We start from the raw sequence: 20,438 nt of genomic DNA on the forward strand, positions 1-20,438 counted from the left end.
TACTGTGTCCGCAGTCTCTGGTCATCTCCTGCTGTACTGTGTCCGCAGTCTCTGGTCATCTCCTGTACTGTGTCCGCAGTCTCTGGTCATCTCCTGTACTGTGTCCGCAGTCTCTGGTCATCTCCTGTACTGTGTCCGCAGTCTCTGGTCATCTCCTGTACTGTGTCCGCAGTCTCTGGTCATCTCCTGTACTGTGTCCGCAGTCTCTGGTCATCTCCTGTACTGTGTCCGCAGTCTCTGGTCATCTCCTGTACTGTGTCCGCAGTCTCTGGTCATCTCCTGTACTGTGTCCGCAGTCTCTGGTCATCTCCTGTACTGTGTCCGCAGTCTCTGGTCATCTCCTGTACGGTGTCCGCAGTCTCTGGTCATCTCCTGTACGGTGTCCGCAGTCTCTGGTCATCTCCTGTACGGTGTCCGCAGTCTCTGGTCATCTCCTGTACGGTGTCCGCAGTCTCTGGTCATCTCCTGTACGGTGTCCGCAGTCTCTGGTCATCTCCTGTACGGTGTCCGCAGTCTCTGGTCATCTCCTGTACGGTGTCCGCAGTCTCTGGTCATCTCCTGTACGGTGTCCGCAGTCTCTGGTCATCTCCTGTACGGTGTCCGCAGTCTCTGGTCATCTCCTGTACGGTGTCCGCAGTCTCTGGTCATCTCCTGTACGGTGTCCGCAGTCTCTGGTCATCTCCTGTACGGTGTCCGCAGTCTCTGGTCATCTCCTGTACGGTGTCCGCAGTCTCTGGTCATCTCCTGTACGGTGTCCGCAGTCTCTGGTCATCTCCTGTACGGTGTCCGCAGTCTCTGGTCATCTCCTGTACGGTGTCCGCAGTCTCTGGTCATCTCCTGTACGGTGTCCGCAGTCTCTGGTCATCTCCTGTACGGTGTCCGCAGTCTCTGGTCATCTCCTGTACGGTGTCCGCAGTCTCTGGTCATCTCCTGTACTGTGTCCGCAGTCTCTGGTCATCTCCTGTACTGTGTCCGCAGTCTCTGGTCATCCCTGTACTGTGTCCGCAGTCTCTGGTCATCTCCTGTACTGTGTCCGCAGTCTCTGGTCATCTCCTGTACTGTGTCCGCAGTCTCTGGTCATCTCCTGTACTGTGTCCGCAGTCTCTGGTCATCTCCTGTACTGTGTCTGCAGTTCTTTGGTTCAGAATTTTTTTTTTTATTGTTTTCCTCCTCTAAATTCTAGGTGCGTGTTATGGTCAGGAGCGAAAAATACAGTAGTTGCTTTGGGCAATGGTCTCTTTTGGTCCACTTTTTACAGTTCAGTCCAATAAATGACTTTGTGCAGTGTCAGAATGGCATGGAAAAATAGCATTCAATAGAAATAAACATTAAGAAATATATTCAATTCCATATTCTGCACTCATTTTAGTTTATCAATCCAGATAATTTAATCCCTAAGAGGGATAATTATTCGAGAGTGGTAAGTTTGCACTAATGAATGACGACTTGAGACAGTCAGCGAAGGGTAAACTAAGAGGATAAAAACAAAATGTAAATTAAATCTTAGAGAATTCAGGAAGAAAAATAAACTAAAGAGAAGATATAAGAGTCTACTAGCAAAATGAAGACATTGCCAAATCCTAACAAAAGAAACCAGTTAGTTAGAACTCTATGGGATTGGGAATGCAAAATCTGGTGCAGCTCTGCATGGTAGCCAGTTGGCTTTTAACTTCAACATGTTCAATTAAGCTTTTACAAAAAAAAACCTGGAAGGGAGTATTTGATAATACTGTAAGGGACCGCCTGATGGCACCACTAGCACTCCACTGATCAGGTGTCCCCAGAGCGCGTAATCTAAGCCCCAGAGTACTTGTTCACCAGGGCCCCTGATGGTGGGGATGGACTTGGAGTACCCCGAGACCAGGTCGCGACTACTGAGTACACCCGTCAGTGGTAGGGGTGTTCGCCAGGGGCTCCAACAGGGGAGAGCCTGATATGAGGAGGTCGGGTGACCCCGATGGGATGGATGGCTGAGCAAGTGCGAAGTCAGACAGGCAGAGTCGGTAACAGAGAGGACGGTACGGTACAAGGCAACGGGCAGAGAATAGTCGGGTCACACGCCAGGTCGGCAACAGCAGGTCAGATTTAATGGGGGGCATTCAGGAGAGAGGTCAGGCAAAGCAAGGGTCTGGGCAGGAGAAATCAGCAGGTCAAGAACAATCCGGGTCAACAACTTACTAGGTACAGGTTCGCAGGATACAGGTAAGACCAGAAGGCACTGAATATCCCGCCCTGCGCTGTCATTGGTGCCACGCGCGCGCCCGCGGTCCCTACTGCGCATGCGCAAACTCACTCGCCGCGGTCGGCCAGGTCTCAGTGCCCGCATTCCATCACAGGGCGGTGCACTGCGCCGAGCCCTTTGCGGCGGTGATCCCTGACAAATACTCAGCAGAATATTGGAACAGGAACCATGCTGTTCACAATTTATGGAATTTTAAAGTTTTTCTCTAGCCATAGCCATTATTTCTTCCATATCATATAGAGTCCACTCTATGCACCCAGTCTTTAACCGTCAGGGTATAAGGCAATTTTCAGTACTAGGGATTAGGGATTTGGCTGCGTTTTAACAGATGCTTAGTCAGGAAGTGTCTTTTACTGCCTTAGGGGGTGAGTAGAAGTATGCAGCAAGCAACATGCCGGTGTAAGTGTAACTTTGGTTTCCGGTATTCAGAAAATCCGCTACCAAACCTTTTGCCAAAAAGGAGCAATCAGGGGCACAGCCACCATATGTGCATCATAGTCCCTTTATCTTGTCTACGTACCTCGTTTAGGGAAGCATGCAAGAAGTACAGGAGACATGGGTCAGTTTTATTAGTTGAATAATGTCCTGATTATAGGATAAATCTGTTCTCTTGAAATTGGCTAAATCACAGCCATTTCAGATGCACAATCCACACCTGTAATGGCTTTATATAAATGTAACAAAATGTGCTGTTATGCAGAGTGAATATTATCTGGACTCTGACAACCAAATTGCTGCAACTTTCCAAACTGTGTAGTATGAAAATTGCTGCTCGACGGAAGACAGAATCCTTCGGTTTTTTTTTTTTTTTTTTAATTTTTATTTTATAATTACACAGTTGTATGACAAGCAGAAGAATGAGAAGAAGGCAGAAATGGAAGAATTAAGCAAAGCTGCAAAAGAGTCCAAAATGAAAGTGTTTCTTGACAAGGAAATGTCCATCATCAGTAAACCACTCAACCCCTTCTCAAAGAAAATGGGTATAGTGAAATCTTTTGTTTCTTTGCCAATCATATATTTGTATGTACTATTGTTGGTGCAGTCTGCAGGGTTGTTAAAGTGGTTGTGAAGGTAAACAAAATCTTCATTATACTTTATGAACCTGCAGCCTCCCCAATACTTACCTGATCCAGCAATGTCCATGAGAGCGGCTGCTGTCCCAGCTCTCTGCCTCCTTATTGGCTCAGAGACAGCAGCTGGAGCCATTTGCTCCCACTGCTGTCAAACATAGGCAGTAAGGAGGGAGCAGAGGTGGGGTCGAACTCTTCTCTGTGTCTTATGGACTTGGGAGCAAGCACGCACGTATGCCCCCAGAGCAAGCTAAATGCTCAGGGGGCACACATGGGGGGGGGGGAGAACCCAGGGCGCCAGGGGGGGGACTCGAGAAGAGGAGGCTCTAGACTGCTCTGTACAAAACCTTTGCACAGAGCAGGTAAGTATGACATATTTGTTATTTAGAAAAAAAAAATTAAGCCTTTTAACCTCCCTGGCGGTATTCCCGAGTGTAGCTCGGGGTAAAATTTCTATACCAAGAGCGGTAACCCCGAGCTACACTCGGGCTTACCATGCGGCGTTGCTCTGGGGGTCCCTGCAGCACTTACCTTGTCCTTCGCTCCCGCGATGTGTCCCCTGCAGCGTCCCCGGCCATCTCCTCCGGCCGATGCCGGCATCTGGCTTATGTGTTCCGGTCCCTGTGACGTTGGGACGTACGGGCGCCGGAACCGGTGGGAAATTTGAAATTTTTTAAAAATGTCATTTTTGCTGTCATTGCTGTTTCAATCCATTTCACATACATTTTGTCCCTACTGCTTTGTCCTGTCCCCTGCCTGCATTTTGAATGTTCTTTCTGCCTGGAAACTTAGAAAAGTCCATGGCGTCCAAAAAGCGTCCCTTTACGTCAAAAGCGGTTTTAGACCGGCTAGAGAACAGCGATAGTAAATCAGAACCACTTGCAGAATTGAGTGATAATGATTTGTGGGGAAATTCGTCATCAGACACTACTGAAAACGATTTTGTGACTTTGCTCAGCGATGTGCGAATTTGCCTCTGTATTTCAAATTTCAGTGTTTTTGGTTTGATTTTATTATTGAGTTAAATTTATTATTATTATATTATTATTTTTTATGATTATTTATTAAATTATAATTTATGATTTCGTGGTTTCAAATTTTATCATATCCGGAATGTTTAATAGACTCTTGTTCGGACAGATTTCAGTGAGTTATTCCTAAAAATTACAGCCTACAATAAAAAACTACATATTTCCATGCAAAATAATGGTACCGCTTTCAGCACAAAAAATCGGAAAGAATCATACCGCCAGGGAGGTTAATATCACTTTAACTCATCCCATCAACTGGTGATGCATATTAGATGACATACATTTTGTGGCTGTTTAAATCTTTTGTTGCCAATGGTACCTTCCATTTAAGTTACATTTGCTAAAGACTCCCCAATCCTATAAACCATATGTTTTTAGAAAGCATGAGGTTTTTTAATTGGTAAGGGGCATGTAACTCTTTTCAGCCACTTTTTAGATCTGCTACCACACACTCTGTCCTAAGAAATGCTCAGCCTGGTAAAACTACACCGAAGCTTCTCTGAAGGAGCCAGATCTCTTTAGTGATGTGGAGCCTGTTAAAATGCAGGTTCAGCATCACTGAGCATGTTGCTGCCAGCCACTGCACCTACTTGTGTGGCAGGCACAGTGGCGGAGCAGGAAACTCTGCTCAATAATGCTGAGCCTGCACTTTTCACAGACTCCGTGTCACTGAGCTGATTGCTTTTGTGTGTGCTTGTATGTGTGGGGGGGTGCACATGGACACGGGCACCAAAAAGTTTGTCACAAGCACACCAAGGATCAGTATGGGTTCAAAGCTTTATTTAGTGATCACATCATAAATACAGAGGCAATGTTTCGGAGCCACTAAGGACCCCTTCACCAGGCATGTGAAGATTGCCTAGTGTATTTATGATGTGATCACTAAATCTTTGGACCTGTTCTGAAGATCCTTGGTGTGCTGGTGACAGACATCTTGCTTTGAACGTCTGCGGTCTCCAGACGGTGGTCGCTGCAGCACCCACTTACACCCATAGCCAGGGGCGGACTGACCATTTGGAAACTCGGGCACTGCCCAAGGGCCCGGGGTCAGTAGGGGGCCCCATGAGATGCCCCTGGTACCTTTTTCATAGGCTTTTTTGAGTTTGGAAAAGGACACAGGGGCCCCATGATCCCCTATTGCCTGGGGGCCCCATGAGTTCTCAGTCCGCCCCTGCCCATAGCCATTTAACAAGACCGTGTGTGTTGAGAATAGTGTGTACATAGGCAGCGTCACCACCCAAGGCAGCCATTTGTGCGCTGGGAGGGGCAGAAGAAATGGAAATGAGTGACACCACTATTTCTTGTTATTGTGTTTTTTTTTTTTTTTGTTTTTTTTTTCTTTTTTAATAGCTTCCTGTGTCACCTGTCACGCCAAGCTTTTTATTCACATTTCAGTCTGAGAGTTTCTCCCTTAGTTTGGCTGCCTGGTGATTTAAAGGGGGGTTTTATGGGTTCCCAAATATCATCTGATGCACATGATGATCTTGCGTGTGCTTTCTTTGTTTTCTTTTTGTGAAAACTTCGAGGTAATCATAATATTAATTGTAAGTTTTTTGTGTTTTTTTTTTTTTTTATTTGTTTTTGTTTTAAGAGAGTAATGGCTCAGCAGAGGAGGCCAGCAGTAGTCGGCAGAGCAGTGAGGATAAAAACAAGCAGCTCCCCAGCTTTTGGATCCCATCCCTGACACCAGAGGCCAAATCCACACTTGTGAAGAAGCCAGTGAGTATCCTAAATTCAAACAAAAAACAATTTATTTATACAAATAGATGTTCCTAATTTATTCACTTCATAGGAGACAAGGCAGTTCAATTAAACACAAATAGTTTTAACCTGAACTCCAGGCAGCTAATACAAAAATGTAACTGTCTTATCACTGTAGAATACATTGGGGCAGGGGCGGCACTGCCCGAGGGCCCGGGGTCAGTAGGGGGCCCCATGAGATACCCCTGGTACCTTTTTCATAGGCTTTTTTGAGTTTGGGCAAGGACACGGGCCCCATGATCCCCTATTGCCCGGGGGCCCCATGAGTTGTCAGTCCGCCCCTGCATTGGGGAATATTTATTAAAATGGGAGAGTGCAATTTCTGGGGCAGCTCTGCTTAGAAATCAGTCAGCTTTCAGGTTTTATTGCCAGAGCTTAATTGAACAAACTGAAGTTAGAAGCTGATTGGCTACCATGCACGGCTGCACCAGATTCTGAGTGCACCAGTTTTAGCAAATTCCCTCCATTCTGTTGCACATTTAATAATAGATACATCACAGCCTGCATTCAAACACAGTGGGGTTGATTTACTAAAGGCAGATATACTTGCACTACAGGTGCACTGTAAGAGCAGTTGCTCTAAATTTGACGGAAAGTTCTGAAATGAAGGGAAGCTCTGCTGATTTCTATCATCCAATCATGTGGAAGCAAAAATGTTTTTCATTTTCGTGGCATGTTACTGGGTTTTTTTTTGCAAAGTGAAGCTTTACCTCATTTACTAAGCTATGGAGCAACTGCACAGTGTATTTATCTTTATGTGATCCTCCCACGCTACTGACCCCCAAAACAAATTCCGAGAAGCCACAAACACCTTACCATATACCACATGGGGAAATGTACAAATTTAAGGCTAATTGGTGCTGCGCGATCTCCAAGTATTAGAAGAACATACAATATGATCACCTAAAAGAAGTTCCCTTCACAATGTAATAATTCATAAATATAAACAAACAAAGTGGTTATATAAATCAAATCAAAAATTAACACCAGGCCTCAATATGAAAAAAAAAAAAAAAAAGGACCTAAAGGGGTTTATTTACTAAAGCTGGAGAGTCCAAAATCAGACTCCTTTCTGCATAGAAACCAATCAGCTTCTAACCTCAGCTTGTTCAATGAAGCTTTGGCAATGAAACCTGGAAGCTGATTGGTTTCTATGCAGAAGGGAGTCTGATTTTGGACTCTCCAGCTTTAGTAAATAAACCCCAAAACGTCCAAAAATTTGGATAGTAAAAGTGAAAAACGCCCAAACATAAAAGGGCGTAACTTAGGTACACCACTGACCACCATAAATAGGTGACTGTGGGTGAAAACAAAACTACTTAATATCTATTTGAACGTGCCAACATAAAAAGTGATATGATCCATAAAACAGGATCCCAAAAAGACAGTGCTTGTTGTAATGTGAAGATAAGCCACAAGACTTGTGCGACGCAACTAGAAAAATTGCTAAGGAAGATAATCTAAACAAAAAACATACAGATTATAAGTGATAATAGTGAAAATGGATTTTCCAAAGTGAAAAACCAAAATCAGTGAACCTTAAAACGGATTTGTGAATAAATATGTTGATAAGTGACATAGACTACACGGACTAGAAATGGCCCCCAAAATATATAAATGACCCAACAAATATTAAATCACATAAAAACCATATAGTCCAGCCAATAACCTAAAATCCAATGCACCGTAAACGGTGAAGGTGTTCTGTAGTTCTAAATGGTGCAGGTGTTAAAAGGTGAATACACACAAAAAGGAGGAGATCCAAAACTAGGCGAAATGCCCCCTCTCACCTCCATGGAGTGACCCTACAGGGCCAAAAAGCTTTTCTCACACAATATCGCACCAACCAGGAACCAGAGAAAACAGGTGGCGCACACACCTAGTGCATTATCCAAGGTTTATTGTAGGAGTGAAAGAATAATAAAAACATACTCACAGACGAAGCATGTATCTAAAAAGCATAGAAAAATGACAATGGCCACAGCGGCAGGCAAGGTGTTCTCACTGTCAGTGCAGTCAAATGGCTGACGCGTTTCGGGGACGAATCCCTTTCCTCAGAGCTGATGACCAACCTCTGATGCAGATGTATGATGAATGGAAAGTAGGAGCCTTGCTGTTGATGCAGCGAGACAGTAAGAACACCTTGCCTGCCGTTGTGGCCATTGTCATTTTTCTATGCTTTTTAGATGCATGCTTCGTCTGTGAGTATGATTTCTATTATTCTTTCACTCCTACAATAAACCTTGGATAATGCACTAGGTGTGTGTGCCACCTGTTTTCTCTATCCAGTGGCTGATTTCCCCGTCTGAGGAGGGCTGCACCCCTGAAGCATTTCCTTTTGGTTGTCGCTGTCCTGGTACCCTTGGCTTCCCTTTTGGCTGTGCATATCCTGAGGCGCTGGAGAGTACATACGACAACCAAGAACCAGGACCTACATCCAGAAGGTATCAGGTACAGCAATGGATAATCACTCTCACTGGTAGATACTGGCACAACAGGAACCCTCTCCAGAGCAGTACAATAAAGGATCAGCCAATTCACATGCAGCCTCTGATGCCGTCAGATGGAAAGAGGTAGAGTTAGGTTGCTTCTCATGTCCCTCACCGGTTCTCCTGACCTATCCCCCCTGTTGAGTGCCCCCACAGCAAGAGGCTTGCTATGGGGGCACTCAACAGGGGGGGATAGGTCAGGAGCTCCGGTGAGGGACATGAGAAGAGGAGGATTGGGGCTGCTCTGTCCAAAACTATTAGAACAGGTACGTATGACATATTTCTTATTAAAAAAAAAAAACGGGCCTTTAGTGTTACTTGAAATAGTTTGCTAACATACATGTAGTGTTGGCAGTATGTGTATGTAACCATCATGATATTTTTAGTTCAGTAGCAGCTCCATTCAAAACCAATTTCCACATTGTATGCACATTCCTGTTTTCTGACAGGACAAGAATGTTTACTGTCCCATGAGCGGAAAACCTCTGAAGATGAAAGACCTGATAACTGTAAAGTTTACTAAAGTAGATGAAAAGGTGGATCGGGTCGGTCTAATAAACCGTCAAGATCGATACGTTTGTGCAGTGACGCGGGACATGCTTGGCAACTCTGTACCCTGTGCAGTTTTACGGCCTTCGTAAGTCAAAGAATTTTTTTTTTCTTGCTGTGTCTCATTTTATAAAGATGGCAAAAGAGGAACAAAACCTATGAAGTGATTTAAAAAGATTTGCACACCATTTTTTCCTTTTCTCTTCATCAAAAAAAAAAACAGCAGTAGAATCCTTCAGTTACATTTTACAGTGGGGCTAGGCAGAATTGAGCGAATTTCAGAAAATTGGGGAAAAAAAAGTCACAGTACAGTATTGTCATTACAGCAGAAGCACCTTATGCCATGGGGTTGATTTACTAAAACTGGAGAGTGGAAAATCTGGTGCAGCTGTGCATGGGAGCCAATCAGCTTCTAACTTCAGCTTGTTCTATTAAGTTTTGACCAAAAAAAAAAAAAATGGAAGCTGGTTGGTTTCACTGCAAGATACACTAAGTTTTGCACTCTCCAGTTTTAGACCTAGCAGTCTGATTGGGTCGGATGCCAGCTGGGTGTAAATGGACAGGTGGTCTGTTTACATCTGACTTTCCATAGAGGAGAACAGGCTGTGTCTGCTCTGCATAAGTGGAGCTGGCACCGACCAGTCACCCACCTGCTCATCAGACAGATCCCCCACTGAGCAAGCGGACTCCCTCCTGTGCGGAAGGGGCCTTAATCAAACCCCAATGTGGGGTAGCAGTAAATTTAAAGTTTGGAAAAATATAGTGGTTAGGTGTCAGTTTCACAGGGGTACCAATCTGTACATCGGTGCAAAAAGCCATCTTCACCCCTGCAGGATGCACAGATGTCCTGTGCAGGTATGTAGAAGTGGAGAACCCAGCTACTCCAGCACTTGGGGATGGACTCAATGTCATTAAGACCACATATGGAAATTCTTGGAATATGGACGCCTTGCTGCCCTCAAAGGACCGGGGGAGTCCAAAGTACTGCATAGAAAAAAACAAACAGAGGGCGCACCGGCCTAGTGTATTACCATAAAAATATTTAATGAATGTGAATAATACGTATTATACTCACAAATGATCAATAAATAAAAGGCACATCATAAAGGAACAGCTCTGTCCAATTCACACTGCTTGTCTGTCTGTAGTGAGAACTTTGGACATCCACAAGGCTGACGCGTTTTGAGGACTAGCCTCTTCCTCAGAGCCTTTACATTCATGAAAGATTTTTAACCCCTTGGCACCGGCGCCTCCCTGCCCTTTAAGGGTTTCAGAAGCCGGGAGGTGGGGCGGGGTTTAGGGTCATGTGACCGCTGTGTCATGCTGTCACGGCGGTCACATGATCGGCAAAGGTCCCGGTCAAAAGAGGAGATTGGGACCTTTCCGTGAATACTGGACATGTGTGCTGGGAGCGCGCAGGGCGCGCTCTCAGCACGTGTTTTTTTTTTTTTTTTTTTTTTTTTGTAATAGAACACAAATGTGCGGCCGCTCGGCACCTAGGCCCAGACGCCGGGAGCCTGCACATTTGCGTTTGCCCGGCTCCAAGAGGTTAAGGTAATGCACTAGGCCGGTGCGCCCTCTGTTTGTTTTTCTCTGTCCTGCGCAGATAGCCTGCTGTATGGACCTGCACTGATCCCTAAGCGCATTCTGGAGTATACACACAAAACATATTGGTCCAATGCACAGATCAGGACACAGTGGGGTTTATTTACTAAAGCTGGAGAGTCCAAAATCAGACTCCCTTCTGCATAGAAACCAATCAGCTTCTAACCTCAGCTTGTTCAATGAAGCTTTGACAATGAAACCTGGAAGCTGATTGGTTTCTATGCAGAAATGAGTCTGATTTTGCACTCTCCAGCTTTAGTAAATAAACCCCAGTCTGTCTCCATTCTGATCTGTGTATCAGTCCCGCATTATATCTACTCCAGGATGTGCATGCAGGTCCATGCAGCTGCCCACCTGTCATTGATTTGAACAGGCTGATTGCATGGGGCTGCATGGAACACCTTGCACAGGTGAAGACCGCCCTTCATATAGGTCAGTGTTTCTCAACTCCAGTCCTCATAAACCCCCAACAGGTCATGTTTTCAGGATTTCCCTCAGATGAAACAGCTGTGGTAATTACTAAGGCAGTGAAACTGATCAAATCACCTGTGCAAAATAATGGAAATCCTGAAAACATGACCTGTTGGGGGTCCATGAGGACTGGAGTTGAGAAACACTGATAAAGGTGTACGTATCAGTACTCCTCTTTGAATGAGGCCTAAACATATGGGGTTTCAGATCATATGAAGCCTGATTAAGCACAAGAAGGCGTCCCAAACCCTTGTATCATGTGACTAGTACTCTGCATGACAGACCACCATCCAATCAGTGCAAGTGGGAGGGATGAAGGGGAGAAAAGCTGCAGGCAGAATATCAATACTTGTTTCATGGGAATAGTGGAGGGGAAATGTTTATATATATATATATATATATATATATATATATATATATATATATATATATATATATATATATATATGAAAAATTTAGTTGCAAAACTAAACAAATGTTAAAATTGAGAACAATGAGAATAGGGTGACTGTAAATTAGAAGATCACTGTATGTACAATCTCTGTATACAAACCAAATTGTACCAGTTAAACTGCGTTTCCTTTCACACAGGATGGGTTTGTGACCTATTTGTCTCATGTGTGGTAGATAAACATTGTTTAGGTCATGTCTGCTTTTCTATTTGTAGCTGGATTGTCTTCGTCACCCATTCATTGCTTTCTAGCAAAGGCCTTTCATAGGGAATGGCCTTCGTTGCTGGGTAGGTCATATTTGATCTATAGCTAAATGTCACATTGGCAGTTCACTGTAGACTGAACATTTTCACTTAAAAGAGAGAGACAAGGTAACCTTTGAAATGGGGAACATTTATTTCTTTGCATACACATGAATTGCATTTGCACTGCATCAACAAGATTCATTCATTCGTTTCATTCAGTTTTATCTCTCATTGAGGTTATGACATTCTTTTGTCTACAGTCTAGACATTTTTTTTTTTTTTTTTTCTTTCTTCACCCCAGACCATATGTGATTGGATCTGGGGTCACTAGTCTGGATGGTAGATTTAGGCTGACACCTGCAGGACATAACTGGTACTGCAGATTGTTTGATCGACGTGTCATTTGTAAATTTACTATTTGATTTATTTATTGCATTATTATGAATATTTATTATTAACCATCAGGGTGAATAAATGTGAAAAAAACAGATCTATAAAGTTTTTTTTTTTAATAGTAAAAACCAAGTATAATGGAAGACAGAGCCCAGAATGTAGAATTGTATAGGTGTATTAGATTGCAAGCTCTAACAAGTCGGGCCCTCTGATTCCTCCTGTAGTAAATTGTATTGTAACTGTACTGGCTGCCCTCATGTTGTAAAGCACTGCGCAAAATGTTGGCACGATAAAAATCCTGTATAATAATAATAACAATTGAATCTTTCTTGTACTAAAGGTAAAAGTGAATCCTTACCTTGTAAAACAACCTGTGAAGGGCAAAATGTTTGTTTGTTTTTTTTTTTTGTTTTTTTTTTTACTTACACACACAAACAAAAAACATATATATTTTCCACACTCCAAATGACATGCTGGTAGGTTAATTGGCTCCTGTCTAAATTGGCCCTAGTATGTGTATATATGAATGTGAGTTGGGGGCCTTAGATTGTACACCCTTGAGGGTTAGGGACTGATGTGAATGCTATATATATATATATATATATATTACATACATACACACACACAAAACGCTGTGTAAATTGACGGCACTATATAAGTACCTGTAATAAATATATATCTATCTCTATCTTAATATCACATTATAAATTTAATTTCATATATATATCACATATTCTCTGCTCTCAGCTGCATAAGGGGCTTAGAGAGCTGGTGATTGAAAAACCGCAGTACACTGATCTTCCTAGTGAATGGCTGTGCGGGGAGGGAAGTCAGCACAAGTCTGGCCATTGGAGGGCATGCAGGATGTTCTCTCGGCACAGCCAGAAAAGCAGAGGGACTGGCAGGAACACCAGGGATTTCACACAAAGGAAGCAATACAAAGAGGACAGGAGACTTTTTCATACAAGTACATGGTACAGCAGGCACAGATCAGGAATATGAAATGTTGGGGTAACATATTCTCTATTAACCTTCTTCTGATGTCTTAGGGGAGTTGTGGTCACATTGGAATGTGTGGAGAAGTTGATCAAGAAAGATATGACTGATCCAGTAAGCGGGGAGAAGCTTATGGAGAAGGATATTATCGTTTTGCAGAGGGTAAGTGTCATTCCCTTATTCCTTGTAGATTGTCATCTTTTTCCAGGCTGTGGAGCTCCTGAAATTATTGCTGATTCATTTTATTTTTCACACTTTATTAGCAGTGCTATATAGAAACAATATTTCTGACTCACGTACAGCTCTCAGGTATTTTAACAACTTATATAGGACCATGGCCTAAGCCTCAGAACATTGTGTCTCGGCACCAGTTATTGTGCTTTGCAAAACACAGTTGAAAAAGTTTGAGTTTTTAACCACCTCCCACCCGCCATATAAGGAAATGACAGCAGTGGTTCTCTTTTCCCACTCTAACCACTTGTGTGCGCCCCCGGTGGTGCACAGCGTGGTGATCGGTGGTGCACTGTGTCCCTGGGACACAGCAGATCACTGATCAGCGGAAAGAGCCAATGACTTCGGCTGTGTCCAATCACAGCTGCTCGCATGTAAATAAGGAAATGCCGGTTATTGGCATTTCTCTCCTCGCAAGCTGTTGGCGTCAGAGCCGGTAATTGGCATTTCTCAGAGGGGACATCTACACTGATCATCAGTGCCCTGATGATCAGTGTAGCCCATCAGTGCCACCTGTCAGTGCCTACCAGTGCACATCAATGCCATATAGTGCCCATCTGTGCCACCTATGAGTGCTGCCAATCAGTGCCACCTAACAGTGCCAGTCATTGCTGACTATCAGTACTTTCAGTGCCAGTCAGTGATGTCTGTCAATGCCCACCAGTGCCTCCTCATAAGTGCTGCCTATCAGTGCCCATCACTGCAATCTCATTAGCACACATCAGTAGAGGAGAAAAATTACTCATTTACAAAATTTTATAACAGAAACTAAGAAAAAATTTTTTTTCAAAATTTTCAGTTTTTGGTTTGTTTAGAAAAAAATAAAAACCCCAGTAGTGATTAAATACCACCAAAAGAAAGCTCTATCTGTCTCAAAAAAATGGTAATGTCATATAGGTACAGCATTGCATGACCGCACAATTGTCATTCAAAGTGTGACAGCGCTGAAAGCTGGCCTGGGTAGGAAGGGGGTGAAGTGCCCGGTAGGCAAGTAGTTAGTGTTTTTTTTTTTTTTTTTTTTTCCTTCTGGATACTGAATGATAAATACCCAGATATGAACTTAAAATGTCTGTGCCAAAGGAGACCGTAGACAATCAACCCAGGTTTTGCAACTTTACATGCTTTCCTGTTGGTTGAGAAAGAGGAAAAATCCTTGTAAGTAGTGTTGTGATTTCAACACTGGATCTTTCATCCTGTGTTGCCAATAATGGTTCAACCCTAATATTCTGCTTTAGTCACTGTAGTACCAGGGTCCTTTAACATAATTTATAAAACTGAAGTAGGAAAACATGTACATGTTGCCCATAGCAATACATCAGATTTCATGTCATTTTCTAGTCAGCATGGGGTAGGTTACTATTGGCGACAAACACAGATAAATCTGTTGCTTCCAGGTTTCAAAATGTGTCCACACTGTGCTGGTACCCCAATGATATTCAGCAGTGCTTCATTCCTCCTGGTTTTAGCTGTCGGTGAAGTATACAGTACTTCTTACATATAGAAATGGAGAGTTGCTGGAGCACACTCCCGCACAGCAAATGCTTGTTCAACTGACAGAAGGTCCGAAATGATGGACAGTCCCTCCAATTTTTTTCAGCTATTGGCATGGCAGAGAGGCATTTTGCTCCATTAAAGCAAAAAATGACGCACAAATACTGTGAAATGAATCCGAAGAATTGTTAGCTCATAGAAAAGGGTGCAAACCTTGTACATTTAAAAGTAATTAACTTAAAAATATTTATAGAAAAGTCATCAACTAATAGCACGTGAGGCACTCTAGGGATGCAGCAATAAGTCATTGACTAGTGGTGGAGCGCAGACATGAAAGGATCATTATATTCAGTTGCTTGGGGAGGCAAGTGCTTCCAGAAAATGATGCTGGACAATGTGTTTTGGGGCCTCAATGGGTTCTATGCAGTTGCTGCCTGATACTTCCATCTTTCAGCCCAGCCACGGGCCAGGAACTGTTGTACTTATTGCTGCTACATTCCCTGCGTGCCTCAGATGTGCTTTCAAATGATCATTTTACTGTAAGTGTTTTTATGCTAAAATCCACTTTTAACCGGTTCCCAACCGCGCTATAGTCAAAGGACAGCTGCAGCGCGGTTGTGTAATCCTAGGATGACGTCCATGGATGTCATTCCAGAACACTCCCCCAGCGGCGTGCAGCCGGTGCTTGCTGTGTCCTACGGACACAGCTGATCACGGGGTACGGTAAATGGCCAATTGTGGTGGCCTTATGCCACGTGATCAGCTGTGTCCAATGACACAGCAGATCACCAGGTAAATACAGTTGCTGGTTCTCGGCTGCACTTTCCTCACACTGTCACAGCGTGAGGAAAGTACTGCTGAGAACCAGCAATTGTCAGCGCTGATCCTCAGGGTGCTGATGATCAGTGCCCAGCAGTGCAGCCCACCTGTGCCACTCAGCAGTGCCTACTAATCAGTGCTGCCTATCCATGCCATTTATCAGTTCAGCCTCATCAAAGCACATCAGTGAAGGAGAAAAATTACCTGTTTGCAAAATTTTATAATAGATACAAAGAAAAACGTGTTTTTTGTTTTTTTTTTCTCATAGCAAAAAAAATAAAATCACCCAGCGCCGATTAATTACCACGAAAAGAAAGCTCTATTTTGTGTGAAAAAAAATTATAAAAATTTCATATGGGTACAATGTTGCATGACCGCTCAGTTGTCGTTGAAAGTGTGATAGCGCTGAAAGCTGAAAATTGGCCTGGACAGGAAGGGGGTATAAGTGCCCGGTAGGCAAGGGGTTAATGCACACATTTTTGTCCTTGTTTTCTCAAATATTTTGCACCAGCTGGGAACAGTTAGGGCTCGTTCACACTTGACTGTTTTTCCAACTCTTGCCAAACGCTCCTATAGCATTTGACCAGCGTTGGTCCGGTGTTTGCGGAGCGTTTAACGCTTCGCGAACGCCACATGCGCGGTTTAGCACCGGTTGCTAGGCGTTTGGCAAACACCTACAATGAAGTTTGAATGGTGTTACCGATCCGCAACTGCATCGCAAACGCCGGCCTGGAGTTTGCGGAGCGGCACCATAGACTTCAATAGGAGGCTTCAACTCCTGACTCGACCAGAGGCGTCCATTTTGCCGCGACGCGATGCTAACCTTCTCGTTTGAACAGCACTATGTGCTGCAATGTGCAGAATTTTCCCAGGCATTTGGGAAACAGTAAAAACGCTTCCCAAACGCCTGTCTGACGCTTGCTAAACAAGGCTAGTGTGAACGTAACCTTAAGTAAAAGAAATGGAGCTCAACATTAAAGCAATACTAAAGGTATGTTATACTTACCTGCTCTGTGTAATGGTTTTGCACAGAGCAGTCCCTCCCATCGTTCTCTCAGGTCTCCCAATGGCATTCCTGAATTCCCCCCCCCCCCCCCCTCGCACGGATTGCCCCCCAGGGCAAGCTGCTTTATTTCTCTCACTTTGCATAGGATAATAAGTGTGTTTTCTTTGCAGGGTGGCACAGGATTTTCCGGATCCGGAGTTCAGCTGGAAGCTAAAGAGGCTCGTCCAGTCATGCAGGCATGAGAAATATTTGTATCTTGGATCTTTCCATTCACAGACTACGCTTCAAAAATTGATCATTACACTTTGTGTGCAATAAAGTAGCCATTAAACATTTGTTGGGTCCTGACTGCTATGCAGAACCGAATTTCAGCTCAGTAACAAAAGTATCCAGGCCCCCAGTTTGTTGCGGCTTTTGCTTCTCTCAACATTGAACATTCGCGTCACTCTCATTACCCAGGAGTAGACAGCTTGTACATATTTGTTCAGGATATTAAGGTGAGAAAGAGCCATTTAAGATTTAGGGCCAGTTCACACTAGGAACTGCATGTCAGTCACACAGGAATGTTGTCCTGTGTGATTCACTTGCAGTTCTGTACGGTGCCACTGCAGCCCATTCTTCTGGAATGGGTTGAAATTGCACCACAACTCACTAAAGTAGTGCATGCCTTACTTCTGCAAATGGTACAAAAGTAGGTGCAGGCTCGCTGCAGTTGGGGTGTCATTAACACCTGCTGCAGAATGCAAATGAAATGCGTTTTGAATGCGGTGTGGGAAATGCACACAAAACAGGTTTCCAACACCTCATTCTGGAGTGATCCGGCCCATTAGCCTCCCTACCGGTCTGATTATGTCCATATTTCTCTGCTCAAAGCGGTAAATTTTTTTGCATGGAAATATGTATTTTTTCCCGAGTCATCTTCTAGGACAGCTCACTTGAGAGATAGGCTCCTCCCAGGAAACACCCGCTCCACCTTTTTCCTCTATAAGTAGCCTCTCTCCCAGGGGACCCTCAGTATTAGTGTTTCCTCAGGCCAGGAGTGAGCTACGCCCGTTTTGTTGTTTTTCTAGGGCCACCTGGCGAGGTGCTGAGGCCCCCCTTTCCTCCTTTTCTAAGCAAGGCAGGGGCCTTGTGAGGGGGCTTCAGTCAGGTCCCCTTTGTGTAAACCCCTCTGGGGTGGGGGTGACAGACCCCAAATGGTCCTAGCGGGGCTCTCCAGGGGGGCAGAGCCCGCTACGCCGACCTGGGCAGGATTGCCTTTCCCTTGGGCTGAGGTGAGCTTACCTTTTCCGGGATCTCTGCAGCATGGACGGTGGTCGGGCAGGACGCCGGAATCGCGTCATTTCCGGGCGCCGGGAAGTGACGTCACTTCCGGCGCAGGAACAGGAAGCGGCGCTGCCGCCATGTGGGCCATGGGCGGCGGGCCGTAGAACTCGCCCACACCACGGCCGCTTCTTCCACCGGCGGCCGTGAGAGGGAGGCCGGCGCATGAGGACCCCAGGGAGAGGGCGGAGCCCGCTAAGCCCTGCAAAATAGCCGCACCAAGGGGGAGTTCGTGGCAAGGATGGAGGCAGATCTGTCAAGGCTGGGGGAGGCCTGCAGCAGGTAAGGGCCTTTTTGGCTGCCACAACCACCCCGCCCACCCTCTCATTCCCCCCTGCCCTTCTTCCCTACACTACCTAGGGGCTTTCTGGGTGCTGGGGGGCCACGTAGGGGCCCCAAGGGGGCTGCACGGTGGATGGGCGCCCTATGTTCCTCATCCCCAGGTGGGCCCACAGGGGGGTGGCACAGAGGCTTGGTGGTTAGCATGTCTGCCTTGCAGTGAATGGGTTGTGGGTTTGATTCCCGACTATGACACCTCCTGCATGCTTTGCATGGTTTGCATGCTCTCCCTGTACATGCATTGATTTCTAAGAGTCCGGGTCCCGCCCAGGACAAAGCCCCAACCAGGCACCTCAGGGAGATGACCTGGAGGAGGAACAACCGGATCTCTCCCTCCATGACCAGCTGTATGCAGGTCTAAAAAAAAAAAAAAAAAAAAAAGAGAAGAGCGGCCACGCAGTCCATGCGTATTCTACTTTATGGTCCACCATCAGAAGGGAATGGGAAGAGCCGGAAAAGGAGGCTCTTTCCCAAATACCTCAAGTGGAGATTCCCATTCAAGGAAGAAGATGCTGCACCGTGGGGACAGCATTCCGTGTGGCTCAGAGAGAAGCAACTTAGTCTATCACTGCAAAAAGGCCCTGGTTCAAACCCAGGCTCAGGCACAAAATCTACTCTTAACTTGCCCAAGGGCTGTTGGCCCTTCGAGGGAAAACGCCTCTTCGGGCCAGTACTAAATTCGGCCCTGGAAAGGTCAGCCAACAGAAGGAAAGGCTTTCCAGCCCCAAGCAGGCCTACAGGGCGGAGGGGGTTTCGGCCCAACAGGCAGTATACGACAAAAGGAGACTAGGCACAGGCTGGGGATCAAGGATTAGTCAAGGGGAATGGAAGACTTCCTCTTCAACCCCAACCAGAATAGATCCAGGAACCGGTCCAAGTGACCGGAGGAGCCAAGTGGGAGGAAGGCTGGGACACTTCCACATACAGTCTCTAAAAATCACTCGGAACACTTTATCTTAGATGCATTCCGAATGGCTACAGAATAGAGTTCTCAAGACCCCCCCCCCCTCAAAGGTTCTTCGCAACACCCCTGCCAATTAGTCAAGGGGAATGGAAGACTTCCTCTTCAACCCCAACCAGAATAGATCCAGGAACCGGTCCAAGTGACCGGAGGAGCCAAGTGGGAGGAAGGCTGGGACACTTCCACATACAGTCTCTAAAAATCACTCGGAACACTTTATCTTAGATGCATTCCGAATGGCTACAGAATAGAGTTCTCAAGACCCCCCCCCCCCCCCCTCAAAGGTTCTTCGCAACACCCCTGCCAAGGGACAGGGGAAAAGCGGACATGTTAGTAGACCTCCTGGATGGGATGCTCGGGCAGAATGTAATTTGCCAGCTGGAGGAGGAAGAGAGGGGGAGTGGTTTTCTACTCCCATTTCTTCCTTAGAAGGAAGGCGTTGGGAACCTGCGGAATGATACTCAACCTGAAAAAGGGGAACGAGTTCGTGGGACCAAAAAAAAAAAAAAGTTTTGCAAGGAGACCATACACACAGTGAACAGAACTACTGCCACCAGGGCATATTTATGGCTTAGATGGATTTGAAGGACACATATCTGCATGTCCCGATAAGGGAGGAATCAGAGAAGTTTCTCAGGGTTGCGCTGGAAGGCGCAGGGGCAACAATTCTATTTCAGTTCAACGGAGGCAGCATGCAGGGGCGTGCATCTGTAATCCCAGCTCCTTTGGTGGCAGAGACTCTCAGACTGTTTGAGTCCAGGAGTTCTGGTCTCTCCTGAGCCATAGTGGTTGGCGCGTCTGCCTTGCGGTGTATGGGTTGTGGGTTCGGTCCCCGACCGTGGCGCCCCCTGCATGGAGTTTGAGTGTTCTGCCGCGCTTGCAGGGGTTTCCTCTGGGTACTCCCATTTTCATGCACTCCCCTCCGGTCTGTCATCGGCTCCAAGGATATTCACCAATGTCCGAG

The 20,438-nt window shown here is 45.4% G+C and overlaps 1 protein-coding gene across 2 annotated transcripts in view; it reads left to right on the forward strand.

Moving 5' to 3' along the window:
- The window catches only part of NOSIP (nitric oxide synthase interacting protein), a 35,138-nt gene extending 17,952 nt beyond the window's left edge, over positions 1–17,186 (forward strand). For both annotated transcript variants that reach the window (XM_089655174.1, XM_089655175.1), the window contains exons 5-9: positions 3,081–3,222; positions 5,935–6,062; positions 9,043–9,230; positions 13,358–13,466; positions 17,022–17,186. In XM_089655174.1, the coding sequence (XP_089511300.1) occupies positions 3,081–3,222; positions 5,935–6,062; positions 9,043–9,230; positions 13,358–13,466; positions 17,022–17,093 (639 nt within the window). In that variant the 3' untranslated portion in view covers positions 17,094–17,186. The remainder of the gene's footprint in view (positions 1–3,080; positions 3,223–5,934; positions 6,063–9,042; positions 9,231–13,357; positions 13,467–17,021) is intronic.
- Positions 17,187–20,438: the final 3,252 nt, after the last annotated feature.

This window comes from Staurois parvus, unplaced genomic scaffold (assembly GCF_062004578.1).
Source record: "Staurois parvus isolate SC_StPar_1 unplaced genomic scaffold, SC_StPar_1.0 ptg000827l, whole genome shotgun sequence".
NCBI classification, from domain to species: Eukaryota; Metazoa; Chordata; class Amphibia; order Anura; family Ranidae; genus Staurois; species Staurois parvus.